Raw genomic sequence first — 17,928 nt, 5'->3', positions numbered from 1 at the left:
AAGAACGGTACTTTTAGCGGCGTTTATAATAAAAGCGCCGCTAAAGGTCATGCTCTTTAGCGGTGTTTGTGATAAAAGCGCCACTAAAGATCATGTTCTTTAGCGGCATTTGTGATGAAGTCGCTGCTAAGGTCAGGCTCTTTAGTGGCGTGTGTGATAAAAGTGCCGCTAAAAGTCATGCTCTTTAGCGGCGTTTATGTGAAAAAAACCCAAAAAATAGCGACATGGTCTATAGCGGTATTTTTGTGGCGCTTGTGAAAATGCCGCAAATACTTTTAGCGGTGCTAAAAAGCGCCGCTATTGGCCTAAAAAAACGCCGCTAAAAGCCTGTTTTGCTGTAGTGTACTAGTGGATTCGTCAAGTGATGATGAATATGAAGAACGTTTGGCTTTGCTAAAAGCTAAATTAAAGGGATTCATTCAAGAAGTTCCACTAGAATCATTAGATTTATTACCTCAAGAGCACACACACCCAAAAGCGTTGATTAAAGAGCCAGTTGAATTGGAACTGAAGGTTTTACCTTATCATTTGAAAAATGATTGTTTGGGTCTATCTTTGACTTTACTTGTCATTATTTCAGCTGAGTTCACCAGCAATCACAAAGAGGAATCACTTGTGGTTTTGGAAAGGCACAGGAAGGGTATCGAATGTATTATCTCAGATATTCGAGTCACATATTGGAGGATTTGCATGAATGACAGGAAGTTAAATGACGCCACCAGGAAAAATCAATTTTGGTTTTCTTTCCCTAGTCAGATGTTGGACAAATTTGCTAGGAAAGAGTATGATTACTTCCTAGATGAGTACTTCCTATGATTACTTCCTAGATGAGTATGGTTGGCATGACAAATGGCCCTTTTGACACCATCCCAATCAATGAAGATTCTAAATAAAATAGAGGGAGTTCTTTTTTCTCTATCGTTATTTTAAAGTTTTAGTTATCATTTATTTTAGTTTGTCTCTACTATTATTCTACGTATTTTTTAAAAATAAGACATAATATTGAAATCATTAATTCAATTGAACAATTTGCAAAATTAGAAGTGTGTCAATAGATATGTACACGTCTAGAATTGGATCTGTCTAGGAAAGGCTTGGTATTTAAGTAGTCAAACTTGACTCACCTTGTAACACCCCAAACCCAGCCCAGACGTTATGGTCAAATTGTGGAGGTTACATCATTGGAGAAAACATTAGTGCTTAAGTTTTGGTGAAAACCCACTTCCAACTTTAAGAAAATCCAATTTTATATAACTTATAGAAAACATACCAATTCCCGAAAACCCGTAAGTATTTTGAGATAAAAATCATGTTTAATACCTTTTACTAAAATAGATCCAACTAAATTAATTCATTTACGTGACAATACATTCTAGCGGATTTCAACAAAATTTGGCAGCGAAACACTTTTAGCAACTTGGTCTTATTTTAAATACTGATTAAAAACCATAACTTTTGCATAACGAAACACCAAAATAAATTTTGAAATCCCAAAAAAAATTAAAATGTCCCAAAAGTCCGTAAAAGTCCATAAAAATATCAGTTCGTAACGTACTAAACCAAAAGCGTGGAAATTGAGCTCTTGTATCGCCGTCCAACCCTAAGTCTGAGGATCACTTAAAACGGAAAAAAATGTGTGAGCTTTACGCCTAATGTGTGATATGGCCCACACGAACAAAATAATACAAATATATATACTAGAATGTATCAAAGCATATCAAACTCCATTTCAGAACATTTCTTATACATATCATATCATATCATATCAGATTCATATCGAAACATATCTTATAACATATCATATCCTGCCTTCATCCGCTACACACCATCTCCGTCCAACCAATCACACCAATTAAGACTAGAAGAGTCCATCCATCCAATCACACTAGTACGTGGCAGTATGCCACTCATAAATACGCAATTGAGTTGCCAAACAGGAATTTGTGGTCTAGCCACCATAATTGCAGTAGATACTGCCATATAGCACTTCCTCCATCATATTAATACCACCCTAAAACATAGATATAATATTGTACATACTTATAACATAAATCGCACGGCATGCATACACATATATTTTTATACGAAACATAACATTGCATAAGGTACTCACCAATCATATAACTTGCATGGTTAACATACATACTTATAGAGTATATCATATCATATTAATATACTTATCGAAACCTACTTAACATGCTTTCTACACATACCTATGTTTGCATACTGAAACTTACGCTTTTTTTCAGGCCTAAATAATGCCCATGGACCCAATTTCTGAGTCCCTTAATCGGCCGCTATTCGGGCCTTAAAATTAGGCCAAAAGGCCTAAATGACTGTGTGGCCCACACGACCTACAAACACGGGCTACAAAATTACACACGATTATGTGCTCCACACAGCCGTGTGATGTACATGGTTTGTCACATGGTCGTATGACGCTGGGTAGTTTCCAAAACAACCCTTTTTTTTTACTTTATGAGATCCTAATGAGTTTTTTGAGTTAGTTCACACACCTAATGACGTAATTGATTAACCACACTATGGGGAGCTCACGAATCCTACAATCACTCAACAAATTGCACAAAATAATCATCAAAGACCCATCCAAATTGGCATTCTTTTGTCAAAAATTCAGACCCTAAAACAAGATTCGTATACTTACTAGTAAAAAACAGTGCCAAATATGAGAACTACTCTGCTGGAGGAATTTGGTTCTCACCCCCTTCGCCTAATCAAAAACACAAGAACGTTCATCATAACTAAGAACGAGGATCAAACATAACCACAACTCCTAACTTGTTCAATAAACAATTTCAAAGCAAAAGAATAAAAATAATCAGACAAACTTACTCCACGTTCAGAAATAAGATTAAATAACAACACCGTGCACGAATACAAGGGGAAAAATGGAATGGCAGCAAGCGAGTACCAGCAGAAAAGAAAGAAGAAGAAAAAAATAGAAAAAGAAAACTTCAAAAGAAAAAGAAGTAAACAAGAAAAAGAGATATGAACGTGAAAGGAGAGATTGTGGGGTGTGCAAAAGTAGAGTGATTTTAGGGATTTTTTTATTTTGATAACTTAAGAAAATAAAATAAAATATCCTATAATAACTAACCATTAGACTATTGTAATTCAAAAAGAACTCAACTACTAACAAATGCAAGCAACAAAAACACTTCATTTGCTTACACCAAGATTCGAACTCAAGACCAAGAAGAATACAAAAGCTTAAACATTTAACCAATAGGCTCATCCTTCTCATAACCCAACAAAGAATATAAAATAAGCCCGGAAAGTTAAGCTTGACATAATTCCAAAATAAATATGAAAATTCAAAACAAAGGAATCGAACACAGGATCTACAGTAGACTTTCAAGGCATTTAACCCACACACCAAATCAAATTAATTGACATGCTTGCACAATTAAAAATCTAACATTTTTTGGGCATTACACACCTCCCTTTCCTGGGACCCTACCTGGTGTACAATATCTATTCACTTTTATATTTTCGTCCCTTCTATCTATCGTTTTTAATAATAGGGGCATTGTTCATCTTAAGTGGGGGGACCAAAAGTTGAATTTTTTTCTTTTTAAGAATTTATTTTTCCTATCAAATTATTATTAAGTTATATTTTGCTCAAAATTTTGAATTTTGTTGATGATGTTAAACTTTAGTATAAATAAAGTTCTATTATCTCAATAATTGTTATGTTAGTTGAATTATGACATAATGTTCGTCTTAATAAAATATGTAAATCAAACCATGAAACGTTTAATTCCTTGGAAAAGCTAAGCATGCATGAAAGTTTAACTCTTTAGAATTGACTTAGTAATTTCTTGAGGTGAACTCCTAGGAGGCATAGAATTTTGAAAATAATTTAGGTGAATTTTTGTTTGAACCGTTTGAGTCTCTCAAGCCAACCTTAATGTAAATTTATCCCTTGAAACCCGACTTTGAGACTATCTGGCCTTTCAAGCAGGTGGCTAGAAACAGGCAATCTCCTAGTTGTTTTAAGTGGAATGCACTGATGGCTAGTTACGTAAAATCCAACAAGGGGTCACAATGAAGGATATTCAACAAGGGGCCATCTATGGGCTTCTATTTAAGTTCTCACGAGTCATTTCTTGTTCTGCCACGTGTCATTGTTGAGAAAAGGTATAACACATATATTGATTGCTCAAATACCACATTGGACATTTTAAAATACAATTACCAAATATGACGTTATCCCTAATTATTATAGCCAATCATAATTAGTAACATGTACAATTATTTTGTAAATTTTTAGAATTTCTATATTGTATTAATTATTAACATTTTATAAATGCATGTCATCATCCTCAATGAGATTTCATCATTACCCAAATAGTCATATGCCATGCCATGCCATTTATTTACTCACTTATTGATAATCCAACAATCGATGGGGTACTTTCACCCACTAAAATTTTACCTTCGTTTTCCAACGAGGTTGGTATTGCAAACCTACTATTTAAAAAACTAAGACTGTGTCTTTTTAGAAAGTGGGTCCAGCAAATGGGTCGGGTTAAGCTTTCTCTTATGATATCATATATATTATAAGATTTTACGCTCCCAATTGATATTGAGGATTAATATTTTAACACATGTCATATTCATTTTTTTAATATGTGACAACTTTTTATATATAATTAATTTTTTATTTCAAATTAATAAAATATAATAATTTAAAATTATAATATATTTTTAAATTAAAGATAATTTTAAAATTATAATGGTAAATTATATTAATCCCCTTTGTTATTATTCTTTATATATAACCATTTTTTAAAAAAAATCATAGAAAATAATAAATCTTTTTATCATTATATATTTTTATTTAAAAATAAAATATAATACAAGATAAAGTTGAAAATATATAAAATATATAAAATTATTAATATATATTTAAATTATCAAATTAGGATTTATATATTTTGATAATATAACGTAACTTGTTTTTATAGCGTGCACTCGTTTGTTTTATAAAAAAAGATTTGATAGTCATAAAAAATTACTTTAATTTATGTAATCTATTTAAATTTTGATAAATGTATTTTTATTTAGTTTTTTTAAATTATAAACAATTTATAAACAATATTTTTCAACTTTAAAAACTGTTTTAAAAATAGTATTTCAAATTTTTGAAACTTTTAAAATGTATAAATCTTTTACTCTAAAATATGCATAAAACTTTGGATAAATTATTTTATATTGTATTTAAAAATGCTTTTATTTATTTATTAGTGCTAAATATAAAATAGTTCAAAAAAATTAAAATAAGTTTTTAAATTTTTAAAAAGTTTTAAAAATTGTATATAAAAACAAATTATTTTCTTTATGGATTATCAGATGTTGCATGCATGAGTTTGCTGCTAACAGCTTAGAAAAATAAGAGGAAACTCGCCTGGTTCTGTCGACAATAGACAACGATTATATGCATCAATGTGAGTTCCTTTTTTTTTCATTGCTTGAATCACAATCTGTGCTTAGAATTCCCAGTTTCAGCATTGATTTCTCTTTTTCTTTTTTGGGTACTGAATTTGTTCTGGAAAACCCTTTTTGTTACAATGGTAGATGCATGATATGATTTGAGGGAACTGAATAAGCAAAGAGCCTTGAGTTTGATACAATACCAACAATTAGTCCTATTTAGATTCTCCTCGTGTTTTCCTTTTGATCCACAAATCTTTTCTTCTTATTATTAAAACTGTTTGATCAACAAATGTCTAAATCAATTTTTGTTAAGATTCTGCAATGTGAAGTTAGATCTTTGCTTAAGTTGAAAGTCAGGTTTTAAATTCAAATTTGTCCTGTTTACCTTGTTGAAGACCTACCTTTCAGAGATATCTATAATTCATTTTATTCTTCTCAACTAGAATGCTTTTAAAGGCACTAGAACGCCTGGAGTTTTAGAAGGACTAAAACTAAAATTTTACCATTTTGGAGGCACCTGACCCCTGGCACGGCCTCTAGTGGTCGCTTTGGCTATCACGTGGCTTAACCGTAAAAATGGGGCTCGGAATCATTTTACTCTTTTTAATTACAATAATTGCAGTGAGGCCAAATACAAAAGGCGGTTAAATTTCCCCTTTTCCACATTGATCGAAACTCATCGTAACACCCTGAGATTTGGGGGTTTATTGTATCAATCCAAAACAAAACTTGATTAAGAGGTCTAACTTAAAAAACATGTTTTACTTAAATTAGGACCTAATTGAAAAAAGGTAAAAATGAATTAAAATAAAGAGACCTAACTATGAATATTAATTATTGAATATTAAAGTAGAATGTGTTAGGAATTATGTATTGAATAAGCTAAAGAAGGGGAAAAAAAGGTAAATGTGTAAGATATTAAGGAATATGTAAGATAAGATCTAATAAATATATAGATTTAAATTAAGTAAGAAATAAGATTTAGGCTGGATGGTTAAGTAGTTTGCATGTTTCATTGAGAGACTCTATTGGAGGAAAAATTGAAAAAGGAATAGACTTAGGCTTAATGGTTAGCATGTTGGGACTATTTTGATAGTTCCCAGATTTAAACCCTTCTTTCCTTTTTATTCATAATTTTACCCACACCGTCCCAGAAAGATATCAATAGCTGTAAGCGTTGCAAAAGAGACGAGAATTTTGCAGTTGCCAAATTGTTAACCCTCTTTCCTATTTCCCTGCATTCTTCCCCCCTATCCCTTTTTTTCTTCTGTTATTTTTATAACACCTTAAAGATAATTTAAAACGATAGCCCAGTGGCTGAGGCGCCAGTCTCTCATGGGACCCAAGTTCGAAACAAGCCCACTCTTAATTCGGCGAACTTCGAAAAAATTCAGTCACGCCCCCGAACTTTGGAAAAATTGCAGCAATTCCCCGAACGTTTGTAAATCTTAGAAATTCACCCCAATCCAATCCTATCTAGATTTCATATCTTATCTTTCCTCAAAATTCAAATTAGGATAAAAATTTCATCACCTTTTTAAACTTCTTATCCTTTATTCAAATTTCAAATTAATCCTTATTCTCTTTCCCTTTTCTTTGAAAATATTTTCTCATTATTGTTGATAATTATCTTTGTACCCAAATCAAAATCAATTCTCAATTTCAAAAAAAATATTTTATTCTAAAAAAGTATTTTATCAAAATAATTTGTATATTTCAAATATTTTAAATTATTCAAAAATAATAATTTATTTTGATCACTTATCAACATAAGGAATTCAAAGTAAATTTTTAAAAATTATCCATATATTTAGCTTTTTGAATTTATTTACGAAATTTTTAAATATTTAAAATTATGAATACTTATCTTGTATATTTAATTTTATTTAATTTAAATTGTTTAAAAAAAATTGTTTTGATAATTTATAAGATAAGTTTATTGTAATGTCAGAATTCTATGTAATTTATACTTCTCTCATGTCTATAAATAAACACTTTGAACAATTATTGTAAACCCCCTAATTTGTAAATCTTATGTCTATAAATAAGTCGGCAGCCATGGAAGAAGATGGTAATCAAGAATTGATGGTACGCATGAAGGAGGCGGAAGACGAAGCGTATCTGAAGTCAATGCCGTCTGGTTTTCGTTTCAAGCCTAGAGATGATGAACTTATATTTTACTTGATGTGCAAAGCTCGTAATAAACCATTACCACCCACCAGAATCAAGGAGGTTCCACTTTACAAATATGATCCCGATACTCTTACAGGTATTTATTTCATAATCTGCATATTTTCTTGGGGGCGGTGGGGGGTTCTTTTTCTTTTGAATCGGTAAAATGTATGGTTTTTCATTTCAATCTTTATATTATGAATGAATGAAGGATTTGTGGGTTTGTTTTGTTTTGTTTTAATGATTGATATTAAACGCAGCCATAAGCGGGAACATGTCGTCAAATGGAACGATAAATGAATGGTATTTCTTCACGTCGAGAGACCGGAAGCATCCTCAGGGCAAAAGACCAAATCGAGCCGCCGGCGACGGGTTCTGGAAGGCTGTCAACTCTGATAAACATGTCAAGTCCAATGGAAAGTTAATTGGTTTGAAGAAAACCCTAGTTTATTGCAGAGGGAAACCTTCAAAAGCACAGAAAACCAATTGGATCGTGCATGAATATGTATTAAGCGATCCTCCTCAAACAACTCATAAAAATGGTCACCAGGTAACTTTTTCTTTTCTTTTCTATTCTATTTAATTTCTACATTTATACTGTTCTCGATTGTGTTCGTATCATGAGTGGCTGAATGTAACTGGAGTGAAAGGAGCTTTGGCCCCAAAATTTTGATAAATTTCATTAAACGTACAAAGTTTTTGAAAATTTAAATTAGATCCCAAAATTTAATACCACTTTAACCCCTAATATTTTTATGTGATTTTAACTTTCTTCATCCTGTATATTTATCATAAATGGAGATATGCATTTTTTTCGTTTTATGTTGCACTGCTATACATGTTTTATTAATCGTAATTCGAGTGTGAATAGTTAATGTTATTGTTGCTTATTAATTAATTATGTTTTTCATAATCCAGCTTGATGGATGGGCACTCTGTAGAGTATATAACAGAAAGCCTCAAGCCCCAAAGGTTCCAGAGAAGAGTTCTCCCCAAAATTTTGGGAGTAACAATTTGAACATCGAAAATCAGATTAAAGAGCAGAGTGCTCTCCAAAATTTTGTTACTGAAGATTTGAACTTCTCAGAATCAGATAAATTTCTTTTGTATGCTAATTTTGGCACAATAATTTATTCTTTGTAGTAGCACTGTTGACGCATTGAAATTTTTGTTTTGTAATAGTCATTGATTAATTTTTGCATGTAAATTTCGTGTCAGCAATTTTTTTAATATCATTATTAATACAAATAGATAAATAATGTAACACACTCAATTCGGCTTAAGAGGTTTGGCTAAGTCAAAGGTATTACATTTGATTACTAAAGTGGCCTAGTAAAGTCCTCCTTTTACTTGGGTTGATTTGTAGGAAAACATTCAATCATTAAGTCTTTTAAAACAATATTATTAATGTAAAGACTTTTAAAACAAACATTTATCAAAATTTGAATATTTTGTAAAACAGTATAAAACATTTATTAAAAATAATAACTAAGTAGCTTGTATGTTACCTTGAGATTCTAGTTTCAAACTCCATTCCTCATTTACTTTCCTTGTAATAACCTAGGATAAATGTCATAATAAAACAAATATGATTGGAGGAAAATCCTGATCAAAGAATATGCTTAGGTCTATTGGTTAGCATATTAGAACTAAGTTCTAAATTCTTCTTCCTCGTTTATTTATTATTTTATCCACACCGTCCCAGAGACATGAATTGTGGTGTAGGCAAACGGTGAACACGCTTTCGAGTTCCTCTTTCCCTTTTTGCTTCTATTACATTTCGGTTAAAACAATTTAAATTACAGCAACAAAACTAAAGAAAAGGTCCATAGCCCAGTGATTGAGGCGCTAGTCTCTCATGCGACCAGATTTCGGATCACGTCTATGCTTTTCTTTTGATTACTCCAACTTTGGAAAATTTTAGTCACGCCCCCAAACTTTTTAACTTTATCTTTCCTCAAAATTCAAATTAGGATAAGAATTCCATCGCCTTTTTCAACTTTTTATCCTAATTCGAATTTCGAATTAATTCTTTTCAAATTTCTTTCTATTTATTCTTTTTCCTTTTCTTTTCCATTTTTTTCTTTAAAAATATTTTCTGTTGATAATTATCTTTGTTCCCAAATTAAAATCTATTCCCAATTTCAGCTCATTTTTCTACCGGTTGTTGAGTTCCGTCAATCACATCCCATAAATTCGTCAAAAGTTTGGTAAGAATTCTCATTTCAATTTATTAAAACTCTTCAATTTTGAATTTCATTGTGTTTCATTAAATCTTCCAATTCTGTTACAAATCTCTTACGTTTTTGTCGACAAACTCTGTAAATCTTGGAAGCAACCTCTAATTCTCACGCGTTTATCGATTGAATAATTCGACTTAAATGCTTCAGATCAAATTTGAACGAAAGAACATCATACGAGGCCCCAAAAAGTCAAGGTGGGTGACTTTTCTGAAGTACAAACCTAGATTCAAACCCAAACCCAGATTCAAGAGAAGAATGCTCCCCAAAATTTTGGGAGTAATGATTTGAACTTCTCAAATCTGATAGGTTTCTTTTGAATGTTGATTTTGGCTTGGAGATTTATTATGCTTTGTAGTAGCAATGCTGACTTATGGCATTAAGATTTCTGCTCTGTAATAGTACTGTATCTCAACAATTCGCAAAGAGTCATATACAAATATATTTTTATAACAATTTAATTATTACCTTTGATGTTGTACATTATTTTGTTGCTGGTATAGTGTTTTTTTTATTTACTAAAATGTTTATTGATTTATTTCTTTTATGTAAATTTCGTCTTCCAGTAATTTTTCTATTGAATTAATATCCAATTAAGTGTAATATCATTTTAGTGTTGGTTTTTTTTAATTATTCAACATATTATTATATTATTAATATAAACAGATAAAAAATGTAACACTCTTGACCCGATCTAGGAGTTTCCCCTAAGTCAAAGGCGCTACATTTGATCACCGAAGTGATCCTGTAAAGCCCTCCTTTTGCTTAAGTTAATTTATATAAAAATCGCTCCTTTGTTTTTAATAGAAAACATTCATTCATTAAACCGACTTTCTCTAGTAATTTAATTACAATATTATTAACGTGAAGATTTGAAAAATGGATTAAGGCTTTTAAGAAAAAGATTTATCAAAACTTGAGTATTTTGTAAAGCAGCGGAAAATATTTATTAAAGATAATAATTTTTTAAACCAAATAACATGTAAATTTCATAGTATTAGCTAAATATCATGCTTAAAATAAATAAGCTAAACAATCTCAAACTTAAGATATAAAAGTAAGAATTAATCATTATAACCCCCCCAAAAAAACCAATTAAGGAAGCTTTAATGGAAACTTTTAAATAATAATAAAAGAAAACAAGTTGCTAGCCCGAAGTTCCTCCAATACCATTTCGAGCCCTAGTTCTCTGTGTTACTTGAGAGGTAAAGAAATGGGGGAGGTAGCTTATGAGAGCTACAGTTCACCTATCCAATTACAACATGGTTTGCATGTATATCAATGAATGTAAGGGTTAACATAAATATATTAAGGGATCGCCTAGCATTTACTAAGGGTTCGCATACAGGGGTTGGCACATATACAGATTACTTAATTTCTAATACTTCAATTAATTATATACAATGATTTAAGTTTAGATCCCACAACCTTAATTTGGATGAGGATATCGACAATCTACTTGGGAGGAGAAGATGTGATTTGAAAATCTTTAGTTGAAAATTGGTTCGGCAATGGAGGTCAAAAGAAAGAACTTTGAGAGTTTTTCTTGAAAAGTTTCTCTAGATATAAACTCTAGGGTTTGAAAAGATTGACTATTTATAAAACTCTTTCTCCCTAATTGAAATAGGTTTTAGGAATTCATGTAGAATTAGGATTATTTTGAATTAATGAACAAATTAAAAAAATAGATTTTGGTCTATGCTAGTTTGAAAATTTCGTACTTTATGTGGTAAAAATAAGAAAGTAAAATTGTAACACCCCTAACCCGAATCCGTCGCCAGAATAGGGTTACAGAGCATTACCGGAGTTTACAAATTAATTATCAGACATTTCATTTCATCTAGCATTCATATTTTAAACCAATCAAAATCAAAACATTAATGAGCCAACGTTGGCCAAGTTAACTTATACGTGTCATTATAACCAGAATCAAATCATCCAAAATTACCGATAAAACCAATGGATAGTGTGATAAAACTCCGAAAAACTTCCAACCCAATCGAGATTCTGATAATCTGCAAAGTAAAGAAAAACAAATACGTAAGCAATAAATTCTTAGTAAGCTCATATAAACTTTAATCATGTCCATTCATTTCAAATATGAAATTTATAAATATCAATAATAATTTAATATTGATACCACAATGCTCATGTGGCTATATTCATAAACTCACAAGGTAAATAAATCCACATCATCACTTGTAACTATTATCCCTAGCAATATAGGATTTTAAACAACTTTATACTCTTTCGAATTTCTTTATTTTCATTTGCATTTCTTTAATTTCCATGCTTATTCCATATGCATGACACACAAGTCAAACATATCATTCAACCATGGTCACAAACTAATGCATTTAACCAAAGCCTTTTTCGAATTGATCACATGATAAGTCATTTCATAAGAAATTGCATAATTTAAACCTTACCACTTTTTCATGAGCACTAGCATATTTTCACTTCAATACTAACTAATTCAATGCATTATATAAATAATTATATTACCATTCAACCAATAGCTTGGCACTTGCCTAAGTATAAGCAACAACACTAGTTGGCGTACTTGCACATTTTACATATAATTTCAACATTGATAACTTATTTTCTCGACATGTCACACTTGAGTTTATTACTCGTCTCAACATACATAATTTCCTTGTCAAATACAATATAATCAATAAACACACTTCCTTCAGCTAAATATTAATAATAATCTATAAATCTTTCAATTCAATCACACAAGTCTCTTACAATTTCTTACTGAATTAAAGAACGACTTACGAATATGAGTACATCGTTCTTTTTGTGCCATAGTCCAACTATGGTCTTACACATGCATTGCCATGACCCTACCATGGTCTTACATTTGTAGCGCCATAACCCAGTTATGGTCTTATCATCAGAATGCCATAGCCCAGCTATGGTCTTACATATAAACACTACCATGGTCCAACCATGGTCTTACGTTCATAGTGCCATAACCCAGTTATGGTCTTTTCCGTCAATTCATCCTTTGGCATAGAACGATTGTACTCAATCCCGCGTTTAATCCAAACTGAGTATTAAATTTGATAATTTATTTCCAATAATAATTCAATTCCAACAATAGAACACATATATATAATGTCCATCACCAATTAACATTCACTTTAATCAAAATTATACAAAATATAGTTCATACGAACTTACTCGGCTAAATTGCAGAAATACCAAGATACATGGGCATTTTGGTAATTTTCCATTTTCCTCGAATTTCCACCCGATCTTGATCTAAATTAATAATTTCATTCAATTTATTAATTTAACCAAGAAAAAAAATTCATTTCTTGTAATTTGGTCATTTTTACATTTTTACAAAATTGCCCCTAAAATTTTGCTTTTATTCAATTTAGTCCCTAAGCCCAAATCATGCAAATTGACCATTTTTAATGCAAACTCATGCTAGAATAATATTCATGGCATTCAATACAGCCCAATTTTGTAAAAATTTATAATAAACCCTTGTATTTTTACCATTTTAACAATTTAGTCCCTAATTAGAAATTCATCAAAAATCACTTAATAAAATACTTTTAGTTAACAAATAATATCTCAAATTCATCATTTAACATCAAGAATCATATATATTCATCAATGGAAACATCCAAAATCTTTAACAAAATAAAAAACAAATGTAAGGTTTAGTTGAACTTAATTGTAACAATCTCAAAAATATAAAAATTATTGAAAATGAAGCTAAATTTAACTTACCTGCAGCAAAAATATGAAAACCCCCTTAAGCTCTCCTCCTCCTCTATTTTTTTACCGAAAACTGGAGAAGAAAAGCCTAGAATGCTTTTAAATTCAATTTGGGTGTTTTAATTTCATTTTATTTATCATATTGCCATTAAATGACTTTATTTTATTATTTTCTTCTCTTATGCCGCCTCATCCTTTTCCTTTAGGCAAAATTCCTATTTAGATCCTTCTTTATTTATTAATCATGTCATTTAATCACTTAATTATTATAATTAGAAAGTTTTGTACCTTTTTTAATTTAGTTCTTTTTAATTAATTAACTACCAAAACAATAAAATTTTTCAATGAAACTTTAACTACCTTATTGACACTCCGTAAATATTTATAAAAATATTTACGGCTTGGTTTATAAAAATGAGGTCCCAATACCTCATTTTCTAAAACCACTTAACCGAATAAATCATTATAAAATACAAATTACTAATTCAAAAACCTTTCTAAAATTATATTTGACTCGTAAATATTAAATAATAAAATTTACGAGTTTACTCGCTGGATTTGGTGGCCTCAAACCACTATTTCTGACATCACTGAAAATTGAGCTGTTACAAAAATATTTTGAATGAAAGGTGCATAAGGAGTTTCAAACTTGAGACTTAAGAGAAAATTAAGGTTTTATCACTGAACTAACAAATTTATTTCTCTTATTCTATGCTTCAAAAATAAAAATCTTAATTTTATTCATATTTCTTTTACCCCAATTTTTGGGATTTGACAAACAATGTTATCTTTACGGGGTGATTGGTTCATAAAAGGTAAGATTATCATTGATTATAAGTTCATAAAATCATCAGAACATATGATTACTTAATACTTATATCTTTTGTCAATTTGATTATTATTCTTTTTTGAGCTAAATTTAATCATTAGTTTTTTAAAAAGAGTCAAATTGCTTTATTTTAATAAAAATAATGATTAAAATATTAATTTTCATAATGATATTGACATGACAACTCACCTAACAGTATAAATGTACTTCATGCTAACATGAAATTACTTGTCTTATATGTCATATTAACAAATAATTTAAAAATATTAAAATTTTAATATTTTAGGCAATATTTTCGTTAACAAAACAAATAGACTCTTTTTAAAAGATTGATGATAAAATTCGATTTTTTAAAGGTTGAGAGCCAAATTTAGCTCAATAAAATAGCTAAATTGACAAAAGATGTAAACATTAATAGCCAAATTTGTAATCATATCAATATTTTATTATTTGGTTGATCAAAGATTACCACAATATTAAAATGCATAATAATTTATTTGGTCTTCCAACTTTATATATATAAAAAAAAGACAATTTTAATCCTCCATTTAAATTTTCGTCTCTTTTAACCCTTAAACATGCTTTATTTATCAAATCACCCAAAAAAATTGCTTGAAAAGTGTTTAAGCCTCATCCATCCATCTGAAGCAAGCTCATCCGTCCATCTAAGTAGAAGGTGTTTAAACCTCAAGTTTTTTTTTATCAAAAAGATGAATGAGCTTGCTTTGAAGGTGTTTAAGCCTCATGATTTTATCAAAAAATCAAAAAGTCCGATCTATTGATTTTTGTATTGGTAATAATAGATGGCAGATAAAAGAACTAAAACATTTTGACACGTGTCATAATCATTTTGTTAACATGTGACGATTCTTTATATATAACTATTTTTTATTTTTAAATTAATAAAATATAATAATTTAAAATTATAATTTATTTTAAAATTGAAGATAATCTTAAAATTATAACGTTAAATTATATGAATCCCCACATTTATTTTTTTATATATGATTATTTAAAAAATCATAGAAAATAATATATGCTTTTTTTTTTATCTCAAAAATCAAATATAATACACAACATAAATTTGAAAATATATAGATTTAAGCCATTTATAAAAGTTTGCAAGATAAAGTTGATTATATAAAATTATTAAAATTATATAGGCAAGATTTTTTTCTTTAATAAAAAATATTAAATTTTATATTATTTTTAAGTTGTTTCTTTAAATAAATTATATATGGTTTATTTTCATTTTATTTAAACTTGATTTTAAATATTAATTTAAAATATAAATAAAGTTGATTTTATTTTAAATCAATTAATTATGTTTTGTTTTTCTTAATCCAACTTGATGGATGGGCACTATGTAGAGTATATAACAGGAAGCTTGAAGCCCCAAAGGTTCCAGCACCTAAAATACAAACCGAGAATCAAGAGAAGGGTGCTCCCCAAAATTTTGGGAGTAACGATTTGAACTTCCAAAACCACATTCAAGAGAAGAGTGCTCCCCAAAATTTTAGGAGTGACGATTTGAAGTTCTCAGAATATGATAGATTTCTTTTGTATGCTAATTTTGGCACGGGGATTTATGCTTTGTAGTAGCACTGCTGACTTATGGCATTGAGATTTTTGCTTTGTAATAGTACTATAGCTCAACAAATCGCAAATAGTCATACCAATATATTTTTATAACAATTTAATTATTACCTTTGATGTTGTACATTATTTTGATATGTTGCTTTTTGGATATTTACTAAAATGTTTATTGATTAATTTTTTATGTAAATTTCGTCTAGTCAGCAATTTTTTTAATATCAATTTAGTGTTGGTTTTTTTTAATTATTCAGCATATGGTTTTATTATTAATATAAACATATAAATAATGTAATACACTCAACTCAGCTTAGGAGCATTGACTAAGTCAAAAGTGTTACATTTGATCACCAAAGTGGTCTTGTAAAGTCTTCCTTTTACTTAGGTTGATTTGTAGGAAAACATTCGCTCATTAAACTGACTTTACCAAGTAATTTAATTACAATATTATTAATGTGAAGATTTGAAAAACGGAGTAAGGCTTTTAAGAAAAAGATTTATCAAAACTTGAGTATTTTTGTAAAGCAGTGGAAAACATTTATTAAAAATAATAACTAAATAGCTTGTATGTTCCCTTGATATTCTAGGTTCAAACTTCATTCCTCATTTTCTTTCCTTTTATTAACCTAGGATAAAAGCCATAATAAAACAAATATCATTAGAGGAAAATCCTGACCAAAAAGTAGGCTAAAGCCTATAGGTTAGCATGTAAGAACTAATCTTAGAGTTCCCAGTTTCGAAACGCTTCTTCCTTATTTATTCATTATTTTATCCACACAGTCCCAAAAACATATGCATTAGGCAAATGGTTAACACGCTTTCCTATCCCTTGCATTGCATACTCGATTTCGAGTCCCTTTTTCCCTTATTGCTTCTATTACATTTCGGTTAAGACACGCAAAAAGATAATTTACATTACAACAACAAAACTAAGCAAGAAAAGGTCCATAGCCCAATGATTGAGGTGCTAGTCTCTCATGTGACCAAGTTTCGAATCACATCTCCCCCTATGCTTTTCTTTTGATTAGGCCAACTTTGGAAAATTTTAGTCCCCCAAACTTTTTAACTTATCTTTCCTCAAAATTCCGTCACCTTTTTAACTTTTTATCCTAATTTGAATTTCAAATTAATTCTTTTCAAATCATAATAGAATTTATCATCTTTCTTTCTATTTATTCTCTTTCCCTTTTCTTTTCTATTTTTTTCTTTGAACATATTTTCTCACCATTGTTGATAATTATCTTTGTTCCCAAATCAAAATCTATTCCCAATTTGAACTTGTTTTTCTACCGGTTGTTAAGTTCTGTCAATCACATCTCGTAAATTCGTCAAAAGTTCGATAAGAATTCTTGTTTCGATTTATTAAAACTCTTCAATTTTGAATTTCACTATGTTTAATTAAATCTTCCAATTTGTTTATGAATCTCTTACGTTTTTGCTGACAAACTCCGTAAATCTTGAAAGCAACCTATAATTCTTGCGTGTGTATCAATTGAATAACTTGATTTAGGTGCCTCAGATCAGATTTGAACGAAAGAACGCCATACGAGACCTCGAAAAGTCAGGTGGGTGACTTTTTATGAAAAATCAAGTAAAAATTTGAAATTGCCCAGGTACACACAATGACCCGCCCGTGTAGGTCACATGGTCCCTCACACGGTCATGTTTCCCTATTTTCCCTTGCATCTGCATTTTTCACATGCCTGAAGACATGGCCATGTGGCTCCTGCACCTTTACCCCTACGAATCGCACACGGCCTAGGGCTTCACACACGGGCTGGCCACACGGTCATATGGCCCCTAAAACATGAAAATTATAATTTTGTCTTATCTTTAAATATTTTATGCATATCGGTCCCTGATTAGGTTTTTAGTGGCATTTAGAGAACTAGGTTT

The 17,928-nt window shown here is 30.1% G+C and overlaps 1 protein-coding gene and 1 long non-coding RNA gene across 2 annotated transcripts; both read left to right on the top strand.

Annotated features, from left to right (window-relative positions):
• The first annotated feature begins 6,974 nt into the window (after nt 1-6,974).
• LOC107956826 (NAC domain-containing protein 1) lies at nt 6,975-8,898 on the top strand. The gene is made up of 3 exons (XM_016892332.2): nt 6,975-7,729; nt 7,893-8,182; nt 8,551-8,898. The coding sequence occupies exons 1-3, from the start codon at nt 7,495-7,497 to the stop codon at nt 8,773-8,775; spliced, it is 750 nt and encodes a 249-aa protein (XP_016747821.1). The 5' UTR covers nt 6,975-7,494; the 3' UTR covers nt 8,776-8,898.
• A 360-nt stretch (nt 8,899-9,258) lies between these two features.
• Nucleotides 9,259-10,057, top strand: LOC121216342 (uncharacterized). The gene is made up of 2 exons (XR_005912511.1): nt 9,259-9,842; nt 10,023-10,057. It is a non-coding gene; the product is annotated as an uncharacterized lncRNA (long non-coding RNA).
• The last annotated feature ends 7,871 nt before the right edge of the window (nt 10,058-17,928 follow it).

Source organism: Gossypium hirsutum, chromosome D04, assembly GCF_007990345.1.
Source record: "Gossypium hirsutum isolate 1008001.06 chromosome D04, Gossypium_hirsutum_v2.1, whole genome shotgun sequence".
NCBI classification, from domain to species: domain Eukaryota; kingdom Viridiplantae; phylum Streptophyta; class Magnoliopsida; order Malvales; family Malvaceae; genus Gossypium; species Gossypium hirsutum.
The sequence above is the reverse complement of the archived record's forward strand: the minus strand, read 5'-3'. Positions and strand labels throughout refer to the sequence as shown.